Source organism: Parasteatoda tepidariorum, chromosome 2 (genome assembly GCF_982258835.1).
Source record: "Parasteatoda tepidariorum strain Cologne lab strain chromosome 2, Ptep-v5.0, whole genome shotgun sequence".
Lineage (NCBI taxonomy): Eukaryota > Metazoa > Arthropoda > Arachnida > Araneae > Theridiidae > Parasteatoda > Parasteatoda tepidariorum.
In genome coordinates, this window is record NC_141756.1 from 29053511 (window position 1) to 29078306 (window position 24796).

Below are 24796 nucleotides of genomic sequence, written 5' to 3' on the forward strand. Positions count from 1 at the left end.
TTTTCTTCAAATTAGATGATTATTCTAAAATTGGCATGCCTTCGGAATCTTTTCACAAATATCAATTTTTAGTATTCGCTGTTTAACAAAGTAAGACATTTTCCTATTTACAAAACATGCTATAATAATATCTTAGGAATCATTCTAAAGTTGAAAAATAATCTTAACAAAATAATTTTTTCAACATCTCTTTTAAAACAGCAACTTTCTTAAAATTAACTGTGCAATATATAAGTTTAAACGTCAAGATAAAATTGCGGTCAAAATTTTTTTATTTAAAAAAACAAAACAAACAGCTGCAGTTTTTGAGTTGCACTAATATGTATTTATTATTTACAAGCCAAACGAATGAAAAACAATAAAGTAAATAAATAAATAATTTGTTTGTTCAATCTTAGAGAAAAGGGTGCACTTATTTACTATGATCAGTCAGACGTTTTACACTGAGTAATTTTAACATAGAAATTTTTTAAAAATATTATCAGCTAACTGGCTATAGTTCTGATATGAAATACTTAGCTATTACTTACAACGAGTGTTAATTTAAAGAAAACCTCTAAGTACTAATAAAATTTAAACAAAATAGTTTAGTATATTATCAAGGAAAAAATATACGCGGTAGCATAAAGAAAGAGTAAAAGATGTAATGAAATAATTTGTTGGATAGTTCTGTGGATCAAACGCGGTCAGGTAATTAAAAATTTAATTTCCCAATTAAGATATTAAGACTGAATATTGAAATATTTTAAGACACTTAAAAATTTTGGCTACATATTCGACAGCTTTTTTTATTCGGTATCTTCATACTCTTTGTAGTGACTTGTAAAAACATCAAAACTATTTTAGATAATCTATGTTGAAGTCACCAGGAAAAATAATCGATAATTTATCTCTATTTTTTGAAAAAATAGCATACTTAGTAAATAGCTATTTTCCATCAAATAATTCTAAAATAGCAGAATGTTTTTAATTTTTTAACAAGATTTTATTCTTAGCTAGCAGGCAAGCTTTATTTTAATCAAAACTTAACAATAATTTAAAAAAGAACTTTAATTTAAATGAAAACCTAAAGTACTAAAAAAATTGATTCGTTACTAATGAAAAAATAATATACGTGGCTATTAAGGAACTATTACTGAAAAATAATATACGTGGTACCATAAGGAATAAAGTTTTTAAAAATGTTAAAATTTCATTTAAATAGTTGGTAAAATAGTTTTGCAAAACACGCGCTGTTATATAGGATTTGAGAAATTTTAAGATGCTTAAAAATTTTAACTACGTATTCGTATTACTAATTATAAAAAATATATTGAAGAAATTTATAAATATATTGTTCCAAAACTATGCATATGTATAATATTGAAATTGTATCAATTATTGAAAAAAGAAACTAAAAAATTAAATATAATCACATTAAATATAAGCACAATCTGATGTATAATCATATTCTATCAGAAGCATGCTTTTATAAAACTCCTCATTCGCTGAATTTGACTTTGGATATTTTGTGCAAAATTTTTTTAATTTGCTTAAAAAGTTCTCGAGGTATAGAGAGAGGGGCAAAAATTGAATTAACATTAATGTGCCCAAACTTTGGAGATCTATCCTGACCAAATTATTGGGACAATATTTCCCAGATTGCGGCTACCTCCTATAATATGGGGATCAAAAATCCGAATCCGTCGAAAGAAGTACGTTTATTCGGAGAAAGTACGTTTTTGTGCCTGATTTTGTAACTGAAAATGCCATCTGCACTTACTAATTAGCATATTTGAGGTCACCTTATCGAGCCATTAAGATTGATTCCGAACGTGAGGATCCAACCATTGGATCAAAAGTCAATCGGGGTGGTCCGTTTTTTTTTCTTCTCTTTTGCTCACTTTACTTTAACAGAATTGGCAATTTCAATTTTAAATGACTATCGAATTTTCATTATCAAATTATTTTAATCGAAAAAAGTACAATTGTGTGTGTTTACAAGGTGTGTATTTAAATTTATATCTGACCATAACTGACCATTGAAATTTAAGATAAATAAGGTGTGAAAAGTGAGAAATGTTCAATACTTTCTACTAGAAAAAGAAGAATTATGTGTTTATCGTAGGTCTACAGCATTAAGCAAAATTATTGGTGGCCAGTGATTGCGGAGGGACTAAATGGAACATTTGGAGATTAAAATATTGTTTTCTCGGCTTTACCTGAACTGTGCCCGCTGTGCATTTTGTAACTATTTTTTCAATCAAATAAAGAATTTGTGTGGATATTTTATAAATTTGGATAAATTACTTTATTTACACTTTTTTCTTAAAATTTTTCTTCATTTTAAATATGAACCTTGCAATATTTACCATACCTTGAGAAATGCTTCAAATCTCAATATCAAGAGTATTCTTAGTTGTTTAAAATTTTCAATTCGTGAAAAAGTATTAATCGTTAAGAAATTTTACAACTGGCCACATGTCAGCACTAAAATTTCCTAATTTTTTCGAAATATTCATTATAATTTAACATTTTTAGTGTTTAAATAATGCTGATTTATTTGTTTAACGATTGCGCCTGGTATTAAAAATATAACTCACATCGGACAAAGAATTGATAAGAAAATTTCCATGTAAAAAATGACTGTTTTATTTATTTATACATTTTTTCTCTGAATACGCAATCCTTTTGTAGATAATGATCACATGAAACATCAAAATGATTTTAATAATACAAATGAAATAATGCTCTAAGTATGCTCGACTGTAACTTATTACGATAACTCAGATAAAAAAAAACACTCTAATCAAATGCCAAATGTATTGATTTTTCACACACATATGTTGAGATAAAATTAATTTCTTTATAAATATTTATTTTCTTTAATAAGCTATGAGATCAATAAGGGATAGCTCGCCAAAATTCAAAGATGGCAGGTCAGGTTTTATTTCTCACATTATTTTTGTGCGTAAATCTGTTTTATGCAGTGTTTGGAAGTGATTGTGATTGTGACAGTAGCGAAGAAATAGCCACTAAATGCTCTAACGATGTTGGTGAGTACATTTATGCAGATCGCATAATGAAGCAAAATTAGCAGTTTTTGCTTCTGACCAGCTGTCAATTGTAACATTTTAAACTTTAGCCAGTTAACAATTGCAAAAAAAAGTTTATATTAATAATGTATACCATGTCCTTCGAAGCATTTCTCAAAATGTTACAATGTTCCTTTCTAGTATTAAAAAAAATTACGAAACAAGCATGCGGTGATTTTTAAAATATTATGCAATATTCAAGATAATTATTTATTCCATAATAATTTGATAAATTACTCATAATTATTACAAAAAAAAAACACTGTAATAAGTTGATGCATTTTTGACGAAAAAATGGTGATCTGGTGTAGACTAGCAGGCATTTGTTTATTCACCATTCGATATAATTAATCCCTTAATTATTTCCTTGAGCAAAAATTAGGAATTTCTTCCACTGATCAACTTTTAACAGGAGCAATATTTTAAAAGGCATGGCCACTTTTTTTTAAAAATGTAAAATTTTAAATGTTCGAAAAATCTGATAATATTTATAAGAAACGACATCTTTTGGAAGCATCTCTCAAACTATAGTAAACATTAAAAGATTAATTTCTAAAACGAAAGCGTGATATAAAGTAATTTTTTGAATACTATGAAATATTCATAATAATTCCCTAATTATTCTGTAAAATATTGCAATAATTCCAGAAAGACTATAGTTGTCAAATTTTCCACAAAAACGGTGGCGACCGAAGTCTGGCAGACATTTGTTAGTATATTTAGTCGCCTTGCTGCTGGTGAGGAACAGTATTCTTGTTCTATAAAGCAAAAATATCAAAAAAATTTATTTGTTAATTCATTTATTTCTTTATTCTTGAATTTGACAGATAATCCGTGCTACAAGTAAAATAGTTAACTAAGAAGAGATTTTTAGAATAACTTTGAAGTAGCTTTTAAATAAAAGTACATACGAAGAATGTATCGAAAGTGAAACTCGCCAATTAGGCTGGATTTCTACATACAAATATTATTTTAGTTTAAGAAATAATATATATAATTTATTTTGTCTATTTTGAAGTAACAATTAAATTAAAAATTATTAAAGATTACAATTTTCGCCTTGAATACATTGCTAATTGCTAAATTCTACTTGTACTGCAAACGAAGAGCTTTGTTAACTGTAAAAAATTCATAGTTTATGAAAATGGAATACTTCAATATGTGTGCTCAAAAAAGTTAAATTAACAGTTTGAATTAAAAATTTGAAATAAACTATACTGTTTTGAAGAATAAATTTCACCATAAGTCTGCTATTTCAAGTGCTTAAGATAACATCTTATTTTTTTCATTTTAGATTTCTGACGAGAATTGTTTGAAATTTATAATTAATGACTACCTTAAAAGTATTTTTTCTAACTGTAGTGGACATCGCTTGATTGATGAATTTTTGAGATTATTAAAAATTTTTTGCCCGACTTTATAATTGTAACTAGTGGGCTGTGCCCCCTGGTCGATAACACTCGCCAACCCCCGAAAATTGCCACGCAATCTTATATGGTTTACTTCGCTCGCTACTAACTTAGGTACATTGCAAATGCACAAAATTCTAAGAATTCAAAACAATCATTCAAATCCATATAAAAACTTTTTTTTTAAAAAAAATTACATCTTTTTAGTAAATACTAAGTCATTAAAATAAATTTGAACTCAAATAAATGACATGTAATTCGTTAAACGTATTAGAAATGTGCTATAGTATAATTCGTGATAATAATTCGTAATATATAAATTCGTGAAAAAAAGCGCTTTCGACAAAATACGAAAATAGAGATCTATCGACAAAGACTACTCACTTCTGCCTAGCTTAATAGCATGAGATTGCCGCAACTGATGCTCTCTGGTTATTTCTGTTTCCGTTTTTAAAAGCGCTATATGTTGAGCCACCTCAGCTAGATTTGGCATGTGGCATTTTTAGCGGCAATCATTGGTCGATTTTCTAGCGTTGCCATTCGGGGAGTTGTAATGAGGCTTTTTTCGTCGCCGTGTAAGAGAAATACTAGTAACGTAAACAAACCAAAGCAAACGTTGCCTCCAGCGGAAAAGAAATGCAGCCAAAATTTGGGAGCCACGTAAGAGAATTATATATATTAGATAATGCATATTGCTTTTCCAAACAAAAGCCTATTCGTGTCGTCTTTCCAAAAAAGAAATGTTTTTTTATATAAGAAAAGAGTGCAACAAAATGAAATTGAACTTAAAAACTCGAAAAAATAAATTGCCTAATGAAATAGATTGAAAAAATGATTTAACAGTTTATTAAAATAGAACTTAAAAACTTTTTTTAAAAAAATGTTTTTTAAGTGTGAGAAATATTTGATTAAATATGACGATTATCCCTTTCAATTAAAGAGGCATTTGTGTCTTCTATGATTTCGATCACAATTTTGTTGCAGTGTTTACTAGGCGTTTGAACACAAAAGAACAAATATCCTTTTAAGAATTTTGTTCGACTGTTCTTAATTTGTTTTATTTTAATTTTACTGTTAATCATATATGTAAAAAAAAAATTCATTCCTGTACTTATATTCTAGAATGTGACTGTGGATATGGAACTTTAGAATGCTGTTATATGCATGGTGAAAAGCGTTGTGTGTGCATAAAAGGGTACGCTGTAAACAAAGACGTTTGTGAAGGTAAAGAGCTTTTCAATTCTCTGGTTTAGTCCAAGCTTTGTGAAAATATGTGTGGCTAGCGAGTATTGTCAACTCTAATTTTAAATTGTTCCTTACTCTATGAAAAAAGTATTTCACAATTTTTACATTAAAGCTCTTTTAAAAAACTACCGAATAAGCTAAAATCTTGCAGCCAATGGCCGATGCAGATAAAAATTTGATAAACCTCACTGATCTACTTTCAAAACGAAAATCCAAACATTATTGAACCACATTTCGGAAGGGCCCCAGATTAGAAAGGAAATGTCTAAGACTTCTTTCTTAAAAAGTTTAGCATCCCAAATTCGTTCGAACCCACCCTTAAAAAGTTTTCTGCATTTGTAACTTTATTTCATTTCACTGATTTTAGAAATTAATTAGCTATATAGCAGGTTTTAAGTAGCTTATTAATTATGCAACTGCGGGTATGTTCTAGAATGCTCCCATGTAAACGACAAAAATCTCTGCACATGCAGATCGGGTTATGCTCCAGGTGAAGGGGCAAAGCTCGAGAAATACGATCTACCGGTTGCCATTGGCGACCAATACATTTTGACTGGCGACTATATTTTTAGCTTTTAATTATGAATTTACATTTTTTTGTAGCTGAATATTTATCTAAGAAATTTCGACTGGAGATTTGATCATCAGCGATATTTTTCTCTCTATTCTCGTCTGAATTTTCAACAATTATTGAAGCAAGCAAAAATTCTATGTTTTCTTTACCTTTGCACCGACGTACATTCCCTGAAGTTTCTGATACCTAGTTTTATTTTAATATTGTGTTAATAAATGGGATTTTAGAAATCATGTAAAAATGGGAAGGGTGCTAATATTTTTACTGGTTACCAACAATTTTCAAATAATTGGTGCCCCGCGTAAGGGTATTATTATATTTCCTGGGAGCAGCTTCTTAAAGACTTTATGTGGGGGCGATTTGGAGATTTTTCCTAAATACTTATAGAAAAACTCCGAAAAAGCAATAATTTCAGCTTTTAACTGAAAAATTATAGCTTATGGCTAATCTTATAACACGCAAATGATTACTTAGTTTCGAGGAATATATGCCTGCAAGTAAATAATAATAGCTTAATTATAACTTCCAGCCATGAATAATAACTTGGACGCCTACAGCTGTAAATGTGGACGAATAAAAGTTTGGAAAACTTAACTCAATTGAAGTCAGAAGGAAAATCCAAAGACTCACGAATTTAACACTAGAGAAGTTCTTAATTAGAGAGTTCCCTATCTCTTCTATAGTTGCGTTCATAAATTTGTTTCGAAAATATCTCCTCTTGCAACAACCTTGGATTGCGAATTACTCCCTAAAAAACCGAAAAATAATATACATTTATTGTAGTTTTTTTTCATTTATTGACTTTATCAATGCATAATTTATATGATAAATTTGGGAGATCTACTAAATATTCATTTATATTTCAGAGTGTGATTGTGGACGTGGAGCTTCAGAATGTTCTTTTGTAAATGACACAAAATTCTGTACTTGCAGATCAGGTTACACTCTTAACGATGGCGTTTGTAAAGGTAAAAGCATCATTTAATTGTTTAGGTGAAACTATTCTTTGCGAAGTCTAATATTCCGTGGAGGGAGCAATTTATCTTTTTGTTATAATGTTGTTGGCAAAAGTACAGTCATTTTTGTCAAAAAAATGTTTCTAAATAACCATGGTCAAAGATTATTATTACCTAGTTTTGGTATTATCTTGAGTATCCTATATTAGTTCAACTTTCCTAGATAATTATGTTAAATACATATTTCTTAAATATTTAACTATTTTATAACTTTTTTCCATACGTTTCTTTTAATTCATTTAATTTTGTGTTGAAAGTTAAGGAAAAATCAACTCTTTAGCACAATGAAGTGTTTTTTTTAATACAAAATATTAATCATTTATGGAATAACATTATTTTTTCATGGTAATTATAAAATCTGTTCTTTTAAAAAAATATTAATAACCAATGTCTTTAATTTAATTTGTCACTTATTTGTGAAACTGAGTGGACAAATTTCGACTTAGCTACGAAATAATAGTTTTTCTAGTAAACAATGATTAAAAAACACTTCTTATGTAGTAAACTTTCACTTCGAAAACCTTTTTATTTTACATTAGATTTTTTTATTTTATTTACTCAAAACTCTATTTTTTATTCAAAAATTGTTTCATTTTTCTTGCTTCTTTTAAAAAAATGAACTGAATATTTAATTATGAGATTTACCCTCACTAATGCCATATGGCTAGTGCGTATCAAAGCAGTTTTCTGAAAGAATTATATAAACAGTATACATAAGGTAGGATAGGTCGAATTAAGCATTTATAAAACATAAACGTAGTTTTCCAATTGATCTAATCATGTCTTAAATATTGCCTATGATGTATCCGAATTAGGCTATGTATTATTCAAAATATCGTAATATTATTCAAAATAATGTTATAAAATAATGATAAGTAAATATACTATGTCAATGCTATCAGACTCACCCTCATGTTTATTTTTGCATTAATCTACATGCTTTTAAATAAGCAAAATATGTCAATCAAGTAAACTGTTTTAAACAAAATGGCAGTATGGCCAATGATGTAAGAACTCCTCGTTTGTAAGCGTAGAAGCAAAGATTGTATTAGTTTTTTATACAAATTTCTTTAACTTAGATAAAAAACTATTTTTGAGTCATATATATATAAAGACGTAATACCCAAATTTTGATTACATTTAATTTCGAAAATAATTATGCTTTGTGCCCATGATAAGTATGCACGAGAAAAAACGTTTATGTGAAGGATAATATTTCATTCAAAGACAAATAAAAATACTGAAAACGAAAAAAAAACGAGCAAAGATAAATTAATATCTAAAGTTTATTTATCTTCTGGTTTTTTTTTTTTTTTTTTTTTTTTTTTTTTTTTTTTTTTGCGCTTAACACGTACATTTTCTTTTAATTACTAGTAATGGGGAAAAAAACTTGATTTATAGCCTTTTCTTTTATCATGCCACTGTTGCATTTTTGGCATTTCCTTTATTCATTTAATGTGCATGCTTTTTTACGTTAAATTTTTGACAGAATGTGATTGTGGACCTCATTCAGATAGTTGCCATATGATAGGTCCTATAAAGTTTTGCACTTGTATTTCTGGATACACGTTCAATCCTCTTGAAGGCAATTGCGAAAGTAAGTAAAAATACATTTTGTCGATAAAATTATTATTAATTACAAGTTAAGTTTACAATAATTTTATGTTTGAACTAGGCCCAAATAATAATAATTATAATGATTATTAAAATCAATGAGATAATTGTAAGAAAAACATTAAGAGTCTTAAAAACCGCGTTTTCCTCAGTGAATTTTTAGCTATTATAATAAAAATAGACACATACATTAATTTTTAAACTATTATGGAATCTGATATATATATGGGTCATTCTCACGAAAACTGTCATTTTTCAGTTCATAAAATCCCAAAAAAGTAAAGTGAATAAAAAGCTCTGAAACTTTTTATATTAATAGAAATATGTAATGGCATTATAAAGAAAGTATATATCCTATAAATTATAACTTAATATTTAAATTAATTAATTTTTTAAATAATTAATTTATAATTAATTAATTTATAATAATTAATAATTAATTAATTAATTAATTAAATAAATAAATTAATTAATTAATTTAATAAATTAATTTGATAATTTTTTAATTTATTTTTTAAATTAATTAATAAGTAAATTAATTATTTTCACTATTTAAAAAGTGAGGGAATGACACAAATAGTGAGGGAATGATATTTTATTTTAATACATGTTTTTATCTAAGTTACAACTACCTAAAGTTTGAAAATGATAACATACTAAGTATATCTAATATTTATTATAATTTAGTATTAGATATTTAATAGTTTTTACAGGTTTGGGAAATAAAATTGGCTGGCACGATTGAACAGAAAAAAATCTGATAATATATTCATCTTGAATCATTCCCTCACTTCAGTGTCATTCCCTCACTTTATACACTAGAGAGGGAATGACGAATTCAATAAAATTTAAAAATAACAGTTAGACCTAATTAATTTCTGAAGTCAATCACATACAATTATATTCATACAAGAAAGCAACATATAATTATCCACTTTCTCGATGAACTTGTATTTTATTTTACTCTAAAAAATGACATGAGGGAATGACAAATGTAAAAAATTTTACCTGTTTTGATTCATTCAAATTTATTCCACAGCAAAGCTTCTTTAAGTTGAAGATGGAAACATACTGCAATTTTGTTCTATGATGCCAGTTGTTAACTTCTGAAGTTTTTATTAAAATATTTTTATTCTAAGAAGATTGCAGGTGATAAGAACATTGTTGTGAGGGAATGATGCGAAACACTGGGGACAAGGTTTCAAATAGTGCTGTGTTAATATTTTTATCAGAAATTAAATTTAAAATTGATTTTCTGAATTCTATATTTCAGTATTCTGAAATAAAAAATGCGAATTTGTAAAATAAAATTTTTTATTTCAGAAACATTTTTTTTCTTTTTTTAAATCAGCAGTGGGGACAAGTGAGGGAATGACATATTGGTATATTTTAATTACCTAAAATAAATAAAAATTAAAAATTGATAATTTTATTTTTATTCTTTTGTTAGCTTGCATTCTGAAGGACACTTTCCCTGAATTTTTCTTTTTCGTAAGCTGTAAAACAAACATAAAATATACTGGGGACATGAAAATGACTGTTTTTGTGAGAATGACCCATATATATATATATATATATATATATATATATATATATATATATATATATATATATATATATATATATATATATATATATATATATATATATATATATATATATATATATATATATATATATATATATATATCTATATATATATATATATATATATATATATATATATATATATATATATATATAACTAACTAACTAACTCAGTGGCGCGACAGCCCATTAAGAGGGCCAAGGCCGACTGTGCCCATCTCAGTTTTCTTGACCTTGGGCTCTGGGGTGCAGGAGCATATGTTCCGGTCAGGTGGTCAGCCGAACGCGGAACCCCCAGTGTTAGTTCCCAAGCATGCTTGGTACTCATTTTATCGACCCACTGAAGGGATGAAAGGCTGAATATATATATATATATATATATATATATATATATATATATATATATATATATATATATATATATATAATGTAATGTATATATATATATATACAGTGGAACCTGTAAAAGTGACCACCTGGTTAAAGTGAGAATCTGAGTAAGGTGACCATTTTCTGCAAGTTTTATTTAAAAAGTCCTTATTAAAGACTCTTCATAAAGTGACCACCTCTATATAGTAACCATTTGACTTGGTCCCGAGGGTGGTGAATTTAGACAGGTTCCACTGTATATATATAATGTATATATATATATATATATATATATAACGAAGATGTAAGAATCATGGTTTGAAATATTTTATATTAGTATTTTTTGTAACTTTGTTAATTAAGAACTCTGTTATATGAGCCGCTGTGTCTCATGAGATAGAGAGTTTGCCTCCCAATTACGTGATCTAGGTTCGAATTCCATCGGTGACTGGTTGATACGAATCCTGCTCCCGTCTCGCGTCAACCAAAGTGCTGAGGTAAAGCATTCTCAGTAGTAACCGGATTATGGATTAGAATCCTCTTGTCGTCCGGCCCTTTGGAGGTTTTCATGATCTTCCTCTCCGTGTAACGCAAATGTGGAATAATCCCATCAAAAAGTCCTCCACGAATGCTAAATTTGTCCCTTTGACTGATCCAGAAGTTTCTTTGACCTCTGGACTGCGTTCAAAACTACAAGGCAACATTGATAAACGTGAACTAAGAATTGGACTGTTCAACGCCGGTTATAAAACAAGGTTACTTGCATCTGAATATAAACTTTCGTGACTGAACATATATTATCTCTCGGTAAATTTACAGAAATTTTTTGCAGTGTGTTGTGAGAGTGCTTTATTTAATAAATTAATATAAAAATAATGGAATTCTTATTATCCTAAGAGTATTGTTCCAATTGAAATAAAATTGTGATTGTTCACAAAACGATTGTTGCCAAATACTTTTTCACATAACATCGCGACTCTCTTTCTACAATCAGATTTTCTTTCTTTTCAGAACTTAAACTTCCATATGGAGCACTATCAGCATTAGCATCAATAATGTATTTTTCTGTAATTGGTTTTGTCCTTGGTCTGATTAATTCTGGATTCCTTATCATGCTTTGTTACAAAAGGTAAATCAGGTCATTTAAATCTGATTTTTTTTTGTATATAAATACCAGGCTCTGTTTCATAAATACTTTTAAGTGATTTTTTAACAAAAAGGATTAAATTTTTTTAAATTGTAATTTTGCCAGCACAATTTATTTTGAAGAGAAATTACAGAAAACATTTTTTTAACAATTTAGATGCCGTGATAAAAAACGGGATGAAGCTCAAACGAGGTTGATTGAAAACATCTGATTTCAGGAAGCTTGGCGCTAGAGTTGTGGAAGGTAAATATAGTAATTTTTCTTTAAATAAATGTTTATTAAGTTTAAAAAGTTTCCTTAAACTCAATTTCTTGTTAGTGGGAGTAGAATCTTAGCATCGCAATTTCGTCCAATGTTCAACTTTCTGGAACAGCGTTTCCAAAAACATATTCAGCAGAACCCTAGGGTTCCTTAGAAGCGTCACTGGAGTTCCGAGATTTAAGACTGCTTTAAACTAGTTATGAGTTTAGAAACATATTATTTCAATATACAATTAATAATCCTTTAATTATTAAATAATTGATTTATTCTCCTGAAATTTAAGTAAAATATGAATTAAAATATAATTAAACAAATTCTTTTATTGTGAAAAGAATTAGAAAAGAGACATAAATTTATAAAAAATATCACAACTCCTTCCCCACAAAGTAAAATAATTAAATTAAACAATAAAGAAATATATTTTCTTCGTAAACACTTTAACTTTTATTTATTTTTATTTTTTCCATTTTCACCTCAACCATAATTTATCTTATTTATTCAGTCTCAGCTTATCCATATTCCAAAGACAAGTTCAAAATTGGGCAATATGGCACCTAGATCTGCAAAGTGAACTACCTAACATAAAACCAAATTTTACGACAAGTTTTTATATGATGATTCATTCCTCTTCGCTAATAGTTTCAAATAAATTATATTTTCAAAATTTTTGATTAATCTGTTCACCTCAGCTTAATTCGCTTCGGGGTACGACAGAAAGAAGAACGATTCCTTAGAATTTTACAGTGGATAAAATTGGCAACAGCTTTCTAGAGAACTTCATGGAACAAGCCTCCGTGGTCGATCGGTATCGACCGCAAAATGCTCTGTTAAGTGTGGAGGTGGCGGGTCCGAATCCAGCTGCAACCATGGATGTATTCCTTGTGATGACTTTCTCTGTATTGTGCTATCTGTTCTTCTACGTGGCAAAGATTTATAAGCCTTAATTGAACACACAAACCTGCAAATGTATGCAGTTTCAAAAAACAAAACAATCGTCACTTGGAATCTAGGTGAAATTCGAGTTTCATATTACTTTACACATTAGCTGTCGCAAATAAATGTTTCTATCGAGGAAAGGAAAACGATTTTTTTTTTCAAAATCTGACAAATCATAATAAAGGGAGATGGGTACACGAAAAACAAAAACATATTTGATAACCATCAGAAATATATTTGGTTTCAGGTTGAACTTTTAAAGATGTTTCTAATTATCATCTTCCAACTATCTTATGTTTTCTTCAGCCATGTGACCTCAAATGACCCCCTTTTTCTCTCATTTTTTGTAAGGACATTGTTCAAAGCAACCTGTTGTTGTTAATTTACGTCGCACTAGAGCTGCACAGTGGGCTATTGGCGACGGTCTGGGAAACATCCCGGAGGAAGATCCGAAGACATGCCATCACAATTTTGATCCTCTGCGGAGGGGATGGCACCCCCGCTTCGGTAGCCCGACGACCTGCGCTCGAAGTCGAGCACTTTACGGTAGCACAGTTTAACGAGGACCAATACCGCACATCCTCGGTCCCTACGCAAACTGATCCAAGTGGTCACCCACCCGCACACTGACCGTAGCCAGTGATGCTTGACTTCGGTGATCTGCTGGGAACCGTGTCTTAACGATCAGTCCACTGCGGGACTCAAAGCAACCTGTATATATGGTTTAGTGCAAAAAACCATAATAAGCTTTAAGTACAATATTTTCTTAAATTAAGTATTATGCATACTGGTTTCAAATTAAGGGAGAGACTAGGATTTCGGGTAGGCAGAGAAAATCATCCCTGTCATGCCATTTTATAATTTTTCTCACGTAAGCCTGTGGTGAGTGAACCGATAAGACAAAACTAAATTCACTAATACGTTCATAAATTTAAACACTTATTTTCTGGGACTAGTATTATTTCCCACTTTCAGTTCATTTTATTAAAATAGCACTACCATTTATGTAAACTTCTATTTCCTTGTTAGATGGCAGCACTATTAATACAAAGAAAAACTTAAACATTTAAATTTTTGGCATAATTTATCCTTTAAAAGAAATTTAAAAAAAGAAACAATCAAATTAGAATAGAATTAAAAAGTTAGGTTCAATTACAATAGCACAAAATCTGAATTTAGTGATCAGAAAAAATATTTCGAAAGGACCTAAACAAAATTATAATAAAGAGGTTAAATGTTATACTAAAAATAATTTATTTAGTTTAAACATTAAAAAAAAAGAAAAAAAAATTCAATTCTTAGAAAAATTAGTTAAAAAAATATATGCATCTGTTAAGGTGGTCAAAAGGGTTTTTCTTAACAAATTTTCAATTTTTTTTAAAAAATATATATGTTACGACCTGTTTTATTCTGAACAATTTGACATCCACTATTCGATAATACTAAAAAAAAAATACCAAAGTTATGGCAAAAATATTGAAACCAACTCTCAGAAAACAAAAATTAACACACACAATATTTCTGAACTGAAATCATCTGCTAACTTGAATATTTTGATTGAAATTATTTATTCAAAGTTTTGTTTGAAAATCCGTGTTTCTCAATTCAAATTTTTTTTACCTTTCACGCAAGATTTCTCAACTTCCGATTAGCCTATCAAGTTAAAACCTGATAATTGGTTTGTATAAGATATTGCTTTAATTTATCCTGGCACTTGCATATCAGTAAATATTTTGCATTTTTTCTGGTCAAAACAAAAATTCTATAAAAAAAATGCAATAAATTAGGCTAGTTTTTAAATTTAAGTAATTTTTACTTTTCAATATTTTTTGAACTATTATGGTTTTAAAAAGAGCACAATAATTTTTATTTTTCTATATTTGTTTCAGCTAGTATGGTTTTAAGAAGAGCACAATTTAATATTTAGTTGATGAAAAAAAAATTTGAATTTGAAATTTGACAAATTACACTAAAGAAAAGTGGATGTAATAAACATCAAACCGGATTAAAGTGAAGGTTGAAACCTGAAGATGTGTCTTAACAATCGTCTTTCAACTCCTCTCTACTTCAATCCATTTCATCGTGCTTATTACGTGATTCTTTGTGTACAGTGACTTGCCAGGTTTCTGATTTTTACTTTGTTCAGTTTTCCTTTCTGATTCCTATTGTGCATACTTTAATGTTTTCATTTTTCATAAAGATTCTAAAAGCGCACAATAAGGGAGGTCTTTATGGAACACCCTCTTACAAACAAAGAGTTTTAAATTTAAATTTTCCTAAAACGGTTGAACTTAACAAACATTTTATATGCAATTATTGTAATATAAAACATATTTTGTTTTCCTATAGGTGTTTCTTTCAGGATTAGATTTATAATTTTATCTGCTTCAGAAAACAGCTCAAATGGGGAAAAAAAATCCATGGAATTTTTGAACTATTTGAAACATGACATTAGAATTATAAGTTATTCAAAAAAAAAATTGAAAAAGAAGATTAAGTTCAAGAAATTTTTGAAAATTGTGAAACACATTGAATGCAAAATTTGTTTAAAAATGGCTTGTAACGGAAGATTACTTTCAATAAATTTGTTACTATTAAAGAACAGCAAGTGGTTTTACTCCTACACAGCTTGCTGTTACATGCCGACCCTTAATAATTGCTATGCGATTATTTCTTGTTTGTTTCACAAGCAAACTTGTATATAATCCTCGCTGTTTTTAAATCTTAAGTATTACTACTTCTGAATAAAATCCTTGTGGCTCTGACTGAAAATTCTGTTAATTATCCTTAGCATCTGTCAGAAAATATTAAATTTATTATATTTTTTATTCATAACATTTTTATTTACTGTATATTTTATTTATTATATTTTTTATTTATTTTATATTAAAGTTATGCAATCTAACAGCAAAGGACCCCACACAAATCGTATGGAAATTAAAAGGCTGTCAAATTGGCTAAAAATTGGGTACTTGCATTTCAAGAAGAAGAAGAAGATCACGAACACCCACACACGTGAAGTATGACGTCAGCAACAGCTGATCGCTTGAAAACAAAATGACGTGTTAAAGCTGAGCTAAGCTTGTCCACATAAAATAGAATGTTAATTAATGTATAATTAATTAAATACAGTTCTAAATCGATAATCGAATTTGTAGAAATATAATTCTTTCTCGTCTATGTCTTTCACTTAATTTATATTTATTATTTTTTCTGCTCTTTATTGTAGCCGCAACTTCGATGCACAATTGTTTATATTTTACTTGGCTTCTTGCCTGTCCTTGAGTTAAGTAAGAAATATATATCGGAAGAATTGAAATCCTTGTTAAAAAGTATAGAATGCGCCACTTAGCAGAATTGATACTCGACGGGCTTGGTTTATTCAAAATAGAATGGAAAGCACAGTTGCTAACGAAAATAAATGCCATGTTTCAGCAACCAATCAGCATCGAGTTACCCACACTACGTCACTTGCAGGTATCCCATTGAATATGCTGTAGTTTAAAACATTCTAATCAGAAGTTTCCATTGACTCTAAGACCAAAAATTGATAGTTTCCGACATACGATGCCGCAAACATAAACAGTAATTTTCAATTATCTAATACCGCCATAACATTACCCTAGCACCAAAATAACTTTGGCTATTATTAGGTTAATGTTCATGAATCTTGGTTCAATAATTGTTCAAAGGGCCGCTCTTTTTCCGATAGTGGCGCAATATAGATTCACCCGATATTTCGATTCACCCGATATTTTACAGCCACTTTACAACCAATATCGGTTCTATATAGAATTTTCAGATTTACCAGATATTTTATAGCCACTCTTTAGCCAATATAGGCTCTATAGTGGCCAATGTAGGCCATATATTGGTCATTCTAGGTCCAATATTAAAAAATCCAGACATTCCAAAATTTGTCCTTCTGTGCTATTCGTATAGGACCTATATTCAGCCGATTTTGATCCCTACTGGGATCAAGGTAAAATTGTTGCTAGGGTAGTATTATTCAGTGTGAACCACGTCTGATCGGATTTTGCGCATGTTGTTGCCATTAAGGGCAGATTGCTTATACAAAAAAAAAACTTGAATGCATGCAAATATATAAAATTACGCATAAACATAACTAGTCATTAACTATTTGAAGATTTACACTTTGTAGAGGAGGTCAATTCGCTACATAATAGATACTCTTGTAACTTCGTAGATCAATGATATCTCTATACGATGCATATCCTGAAAGCCATATATCACTGTGTGTGCCCAATTACCCTATGTCCAATGTGCATAAGTGTTCAAGCACCTTCCACCACAATGACCTTTGCCTATGTCTCTCATGATTCATGACTAATAAGGACGTCTTTGGCCTTCATGATAGAAGTTATGAAATTAAAAAAAAAACAATAGGGAAAATAAAACATTTATGTTAATATTTATGATTTAGGAAAATATAATAATGTGATTTTTGCGGAAGTTTGTTTGAAAGCATGTGAGGTACTAAGAAGCTAACATATTCTGATAGTATATTTTACATTTAGGGCTTTAACTTTTTTTTCATTTTTCCTTACGATTGAAAATTGATAAAATTCATATAAAAATATTTGAGAAACCACTTTTCAATATAGAGCAGTAATATTTCTCCATGAACGATAATATTTATGGATTGTTGCGACATTACAATGGTTTTCTTGAAGTTTCTTCTCGTCCAACGGGCAACTACCCCCTCTAACGACACTAAAAGGAAACAGTTTGTTGATTATATAGATCTGACTAGCTCACACTCTATGGTTTATAGTTAAGCGTTTCCGTCATACTTTTGTTACTTCTGTACAATCATATTTGCAGCATGAGCAAATCTCTATAATTCCTTAGTTTAATATAATATATTGAATCAAGACTAGATTGCATAATTTACTGTAAGTATTTGTATTTTTAAATTGTTTTTCTTACTATGCATTTATGCAAAAATAAAAATTTCGAATGTTTTTAACAATATTTTCAAACATGTATTAGGGATTCGCTAATTGGAAGATTATTGATAGATATTTCAAATCAATGCATGATGCGTATTTTATATTGTCTACGTACAAACTTTAAATGCTCATTTGCAGTTGGACAAAATTAACGATCGCCACTGGCTATAGGCGATTTGAAATAGCAAATGGCGTTTAAAAAAATATTTTCCCAGTCGTCACCCAATCGTCAATTCATTCATCAAAAAAGCACATCACGTGCATATTATTATTATTCTTTTATTAAATTGGGAATTATTAATAACATTTATGGTCTGAAAATTACTTTGTTTCACGTTTGTGTTTTAAATTTTTCTCCATTTTAAATATGAACCTTGTTATGTTTATCTTTTTTTTTTTGAGCAATGCTTCAAAAGAAATTCCTAACAATTACATTATACTCTCGATAACTCGAAAACGTTGTTATATAAAAAAAAAACATTTTTCTCCTTGGCCATTATACGTCCACCTAACGTTAATTTGAATACCTCTATGGCGAAAATTTTCTTCTCCAAACCTTGTTATGTCGAATTTTTTTTTAAATAGAAAATGAATATTTTTTCGAAAAAAATCACAATGTAAGTTTATCTAAAACTAATTCTTTTCTATTTACTGTATAATTATTTTTGCCTTACATTTAAAAATAAAATTATCATTGCTGTATTTAGATTTATAGTCAACTATCATTACATCTATCAGTAATTATTTTATGTTTCGTGATACTAGTATTTATTTCAATATTTTAGAAAAAAATTCTACTTCTTAGAAGATATTTAGTTCTTATCTTGTTATCTCGAAAGCGTCTTGTTTAGCTTCCCTACAACTTTGAGATATTTAGGGTATACTGTATTGCTATCAACAGCTTTTATGTATAGTTCGTTTAAAATTTTCAGTATTTAAGAAACTGACACATGCCTTAATGGGGCCGTTGATGAAAATGCCACTGACCAATAGACAATTTTCCTAATTTTGCAATATATCTTATGTACTCATGTATATTGAAATATCTCTCTCTTAAATCATACACCGGCTCTTCAATTATTGTAATAATTATTTGGATTGCTGATAAAATGAATAGAAAGGCGAAAACTGCATAAAAAATATTTTGAAATTAAAAAATCTCTAAATAATTTCAGGTTGAGAAGCATATACATGATTTTTATCTAAAAAGTGTGCGTGAGGTGCAAATATAAGTTTAAAAGATTGGAGAATTGTGTGTGTGTGGATAAAAATTACTATGTGAAACTCGCAAGTTTCCTTTTTTTTCTTCTCTTATGAAATACGCAATCAGGCTGTTGAGGAATTGTAGCTTTGATCTTGTATATTTTCCGATAGTATAGTTTCATTTTAGCTTTGACTCTTGCGATAGATAACCGCTCGTGTTTTAGATAATTTTTAGAGCTTTTTTCTTAAGTTATTAAAGCCACAACTTGTGATAAGTTACCGTTAGGTAAAAATCACTACTACAATAATGTCACTTCTTTAATTCTTTTGATAAGCAACCGTTAGATAAAAAAGATGGGAACTACTTTGTAAACAATTCCGGATCAAATTACAACTCCGCAAAATCCATTTTTACAGTAAAATATTATACCGTCATTTCTACAATAATATTTATTTAATTAGAGTGATTCGGTGATTTTGTGGTAATTATTACATTGAAAACAATGGTATATCAGATTTTTTGTTCCATAGCATATTCGGTACAAACAGACTTTACGGACTTATAAGTATTAATTTTTCCATAATTTGATCTGGATTTTTTTACATTATACTGCTTTAGATTTTATTTTTTGCCCAGTTGAATTTTTAATTATTAAAGTCACAATTTTACTTCATGTGATAAGTAACTGATAGGAGAAAAAGATTTTGGAAACTACATGCATAGGAATCATTTTTGCAGAACTGGAATTTTTTAATTGTTAAAGCAACAACTTTACTTCTTCAGATAAGAAATCTTTTCTAGAAAAAAAAAAAGTTGGAAACCACCGCTTTAGCCACTTCCCTTATCAACTTTTTTCTTTGGGGGGGGGGAATGCAAAATTCAGCTTTTTTTTTATTTCATTAATAAATACAAGGAACTAAAACAAAATATAGTACGCAAGTTTTAAGTTTTAATTTTTTATGTGTAAAACGCATTTAATTTACCATCAGTTTTACTATCTCGAGTTATTTCTGGCAAAGAAAAGAAGTTAAATATTAGTCTTTGTATGATAGTTTTTAAAACAAGGAACAACATGAGGTGATACTTTTCAAACACCGGTGAAATGATACGTCATATTTTATTACTCTTTTTTCTATGTAAATTCAGCAACCATCGTAAATGGATGGGTGATCGTGTAAAGCTAAGGGTTAAATTGCTCTCGCAAGACTTCCGGGTTACTGATTCCGATATATTTTTACGCCGCAGATTGAAAAAACGCGCCATCATATTATTACATCATATCTTTTGCAGTATTTCACATGTACCGAGTTCTTTCTTTCAGCCTTTTAACTTCAGCATTATCATATTAATATTACAATCATCAGAATATTTTCTAATTAGGCTAACTTAAAAAGATATTTTTAAAGATATTTTTGGCGACATTTTATTCAAATGTAGCCAAATAAGGGATAAAATACAAAACATGGTAAACCTTAAGAATTATTCACAATGAGATATTAACTTTCCAAAATTTTTTTTGGCCTTACGACCTCCGAGAATCAATACATTTCTGAAAGCTCTTATGAATGGTACAATTACGTTTAGATTTGAACCCAAATTACAATAACAAAACTGCATAGAATATTAGGCTTGTTCACGCATCGCCTCGTAGTCATAACATAAGCGGAGGGATACACCGGAAATTTTCTAAATTTCTTCCGGTTTAGGGACGCTTGTTATTGTTTACATTAGGCCACCCATCCATACAAATGCACGTAACGCGTGTGCAGTCCCACAATGCAACGGCAAAACTCACAAACAAAACTTGGCAAACCTCCAATCTCAGCAGATTATTATTATTATTATTGCTTCCAGCCGAGTAAAAACGCCATAAAACAAAACGCCCCGACAAATTCTGCTACGCCCGAATTTTCTCGGGATAATAAATATTTGCAATATATACACATCCGAATTAACTCGGGATAATCAGGGAAGATGTTCAATCAGAGTAATTTTTTAATTATTGAAGCCATGACTTAAATTCTTGCGATAAGCAAACTATTAGGTACCCAAAAGCTCCCCAAAAAGTTTGTTACAACATTTACGGAAACCCATGTTATAAATATAGCGTTTTTAAACTTGCACATTTCGACAAAAAATTGACTAAAATTGTCTTTTTAAACAACAGTCTGTAGCTTTAGAAGCAGAACTAATCTTAGATTTGAAAATTAGGCATAATCAAGTGCCTGTGTAAATGCAACATAAAATTTGTTCCCCAGTCTTATATTAAATAAAGGATAAACAATTTGCATAACGGCTTAAATTTAAACTATTCTTCTTTCTGTTTTTTTTTAATGTTTTTTTTAATGTTTTATGTTTCTTAATTCATTATTTTCTGCACAACTCAAGTTCGCCCAATCTAAAATTATCTCTTTTTTTATTTGTATTTGTAATATCGATAAATTTATCGAGTCAAGGAAATCAGTATCAAATGTAAAGATGAGGAAATTGAGTCACCTTTGTAGGCTACGGGGATGAGATAAAGTTTGACGTTTGATTGCACAATATATTTCTTTTTTTTTCTTCTCTTTTTTAACCGCTAATAAAAACGGTTGAGTTCGTAAGTTGTAAACAAGCTTTTTTTTTCCTCAATATTTTAAGAGCATATGGAATGCAAAAAAAATTGCGTCAAAAATTAAAATTATAAGTCGTTAGCTTATTTATAGTTGAATATGTGAAAGATATTTTTTTAACAACCTCATTTTGTAAATGACAGGGGGGGGGGAGAAATCCGTAAATGTAAACTTTATGAGAAGTGAAATGTAACGATCTCACCTTTGTAAACCTTGTCCAATACTCGTTTAAATAATAAAGTAAATGTGTATAAAACAAAATAAAAAATTTTAAACAACATTTTTTAAAAGGAAGAAAGAAAGAAACATTTTAAATCCTCTTAGCCAGAAATAAAAAAAAGGGAAGTGCATTATTTTTAAAGTTTGAACATAAATTTGATGATAAATATTTTTATGAACAGTTCTGTGTTGCTCATTTTTCATTTTACCCATGACGCAATTCTTAATTTTTTTCACTTTTAAACACGCAAAAATGTGAATTTAAAAATTTATTTTTTTCCTTTTTTTTATTTTCTTACTTTTTTTTTATTTCAGATCAGTGTATGTTAGTATAAATGAAGAAGAAGTCGAAGTAATTGTGAATGGCTGTAAATTATACAAGGAGTGTTACGTAATCAAAGCCCTTAATATTTTACATTAGATTCATTTTAAATAAAATACACATTAGGGGACATAACGCAATATTTACACGAGGAAAAAGCGAAAATGTTTTCAAACCCTGACGAATCGCTTTTAAGGAAAGCGGAATTAAAAACATCCAAGACTGTTTCATTGCCGCAGGAAATTGAGAGCTGGTGAACTTCGTTTATCAGAAACACCTTAGAATTTCTTTCAGCAAACAAACTTGTTTTGATGCTCGTGATCCCTTCCTTCACAATAATATACACAATATTTGTCTTTTCATCTCTTAAATATTAATTTGCTTCTCCTAATGTGTGTATAAAGTAGAATTTTTTGACAAGGAATCTAAAGCTTATATATTAAAGATGCTGATTAGCGAATACCTTTTATTTATACAAGGTATTCTGTGCACACAACATGACGATTAATTCTTTTTTGTAATGATCAAGAAACGATGGAAACCTATTGGATACATGTAATACATTAATTACCTGGCTAAGAAAACCAGTTTAAAATTTGACCACTCTGCACCGAATCAAGTTTTACTGAAGAAACAGTATTTTTAAAAAGAACATATTTATTTATAACACCAACAAAAAATAAAAGGGGTTTATATATCATTTCTAATTCTCGTAATGGGTTAGTACACAGCTTAAAATAAAACAACAATATGAACAAAAAATCCGCTAACTCTCCGACGTTCTAAAATTTGTCTTCTTCGTGTAATTTTGTTCTTGACCTCCTTGTCCTGTTCTTCTGTTAATGCTTGCGTTAGCTGGATACATGTAATACTTAATAACTCGGTGAAGTTGGAAAGTGAATGAATCAATCCAAAAAACTACGATTCGCTGAATATTTTACCGATTTGTAAATTACTGTTCCACAAATCGTAAATTATTCTTATGAGATGATAATTCGACAAAAGCCGAAGCTAGTTTGAGAATAATTAATCAAATTAACTCTATGTCCTGACTTAAATAAGAACATTTATCAAAAATATTTTGCTTTAATTATTATGATTTAAAATCTTACCTTTAGAGTATCAAATCACGAATAATTTATATTCCTTTAAAACATTCTTGAAAAATTTGATTTTTCTGTACAAAATAGTGAAGATGTTTCGTAATTAATCTTACAAACTGACTATCATAGACACATTTCATCAATAGGTTCTAATTAAACTGTGTTTGTGCCTCAAGTGCAGAATCTTGCAATCGAAATTTCGACTACTTTCCGATGAGCAAGAGTACTCAAATCTCAACTAGATAACGATGTAATTTTCAATTTATTTTCAAGTTCTACACACAGAATGATTCTCGGTATTTTGACTGTAAACCGATTAATTGCTCAAGTCAAGATTGATTCAATGCTCAGAAATCTCAACAGACAATACAAATTCTTATCGTCTCCCAACTTTAAAGAGCAAACTTTGTTGCCATACTATCGCAAATGGAAATTTATCATAACTTAAATTTTGATCAATACTATCTGATTATTTAGAACAATTATATTTTTAATTAAGCTTTGCACTGGAGAAGCTGTAAGTTTCGATCTTTTCATGTTCGCTATAGTTAAAGTTTATCGCGCTAATTTGTGGTCGACCACTTTTCGATTAGTTAGACTGCTCTTCTTTCATCTGGTGCTCTATGCTTAGTGACAAAAAGGTTACAATGAATTTTTAGATGGAGCAGGCAAACTGTTTTGCAAAATTGAAGTTTTAACCTTATTTCGACATTAGCTAACAAACACAAAACTAATAAGAAAAATAATGAAATGAAATAAAATATATTTTTAACTAAGTTTTTCAAATTAATTAAGAAGGAGAAAATAATTTTATTTTCAGACCTAAATGGAAAAACATAGGGCACATGATAGGAACCTTTGGTGGTTGTCAAAGTTCGTTACATAAATAATGAGCTGCTTACTTTTTTTAGATCTGACAAAAATAAAATTATTTTCTCTGTTTTAGTCAACTTTAAGAACACAGTTTAATAAATTTTTGTATTTTTTCCAGTATTTTTTATATGGAATATACAACTATCAAATTAAAATTTTTTGACTGAAAATACATGTTTGTAAAAGCAAATATTTTATATTTGTAAATGAAAATGTGTATTTATAAAATCATAGAAATGGATTTTATATATCATCTGT

The 24796-nt window shown here is 29.0% G+C and overlaps 1 protein-coding gene across 2 annotated transcripts; it reads left to right on the top strand.

Annotated features, from left to right (window-relative positions):
* The first annotated feature begins 2811 nt into the window (after window positions 1–2811).
* On the top strand, window positions 2812–16412 carry LOC122271932 (uncharacterized). Of its 2 annotated transcripts, none has more exons than XM_071178116.2 (7): window positions 2812–3035; window positions 5606–5707; window positions 7169–7270; window positions 8808–8915; window positions 11900–12017; window positions 12192–12278; window positions 16125–16412. In XM_071178116.2, the coding sequence occupies exons 1-6, from the start codon at window positions 2912–2914 to the stop codon at window positions 12244–12246; spliced, it is 609 nt and encodes a 202-aa protein (XP_071034217.1). In that variant the 5' UTR covers window positions 2812–2911; the 3' UTR covers window positions 12247–12278; window positions 16125–16412. The 2 variants fall into 2 exon arrangements, with proteins under 2 accessions (XP_071034217.1, XP_087011908.1); XM_087155782.1 differs by lacking the exon at window positions 16125–16412 and adding an exon at window positions 15582–15998.
* Window positions 16413–24796: the final 8384 nt, after the last annotated feature.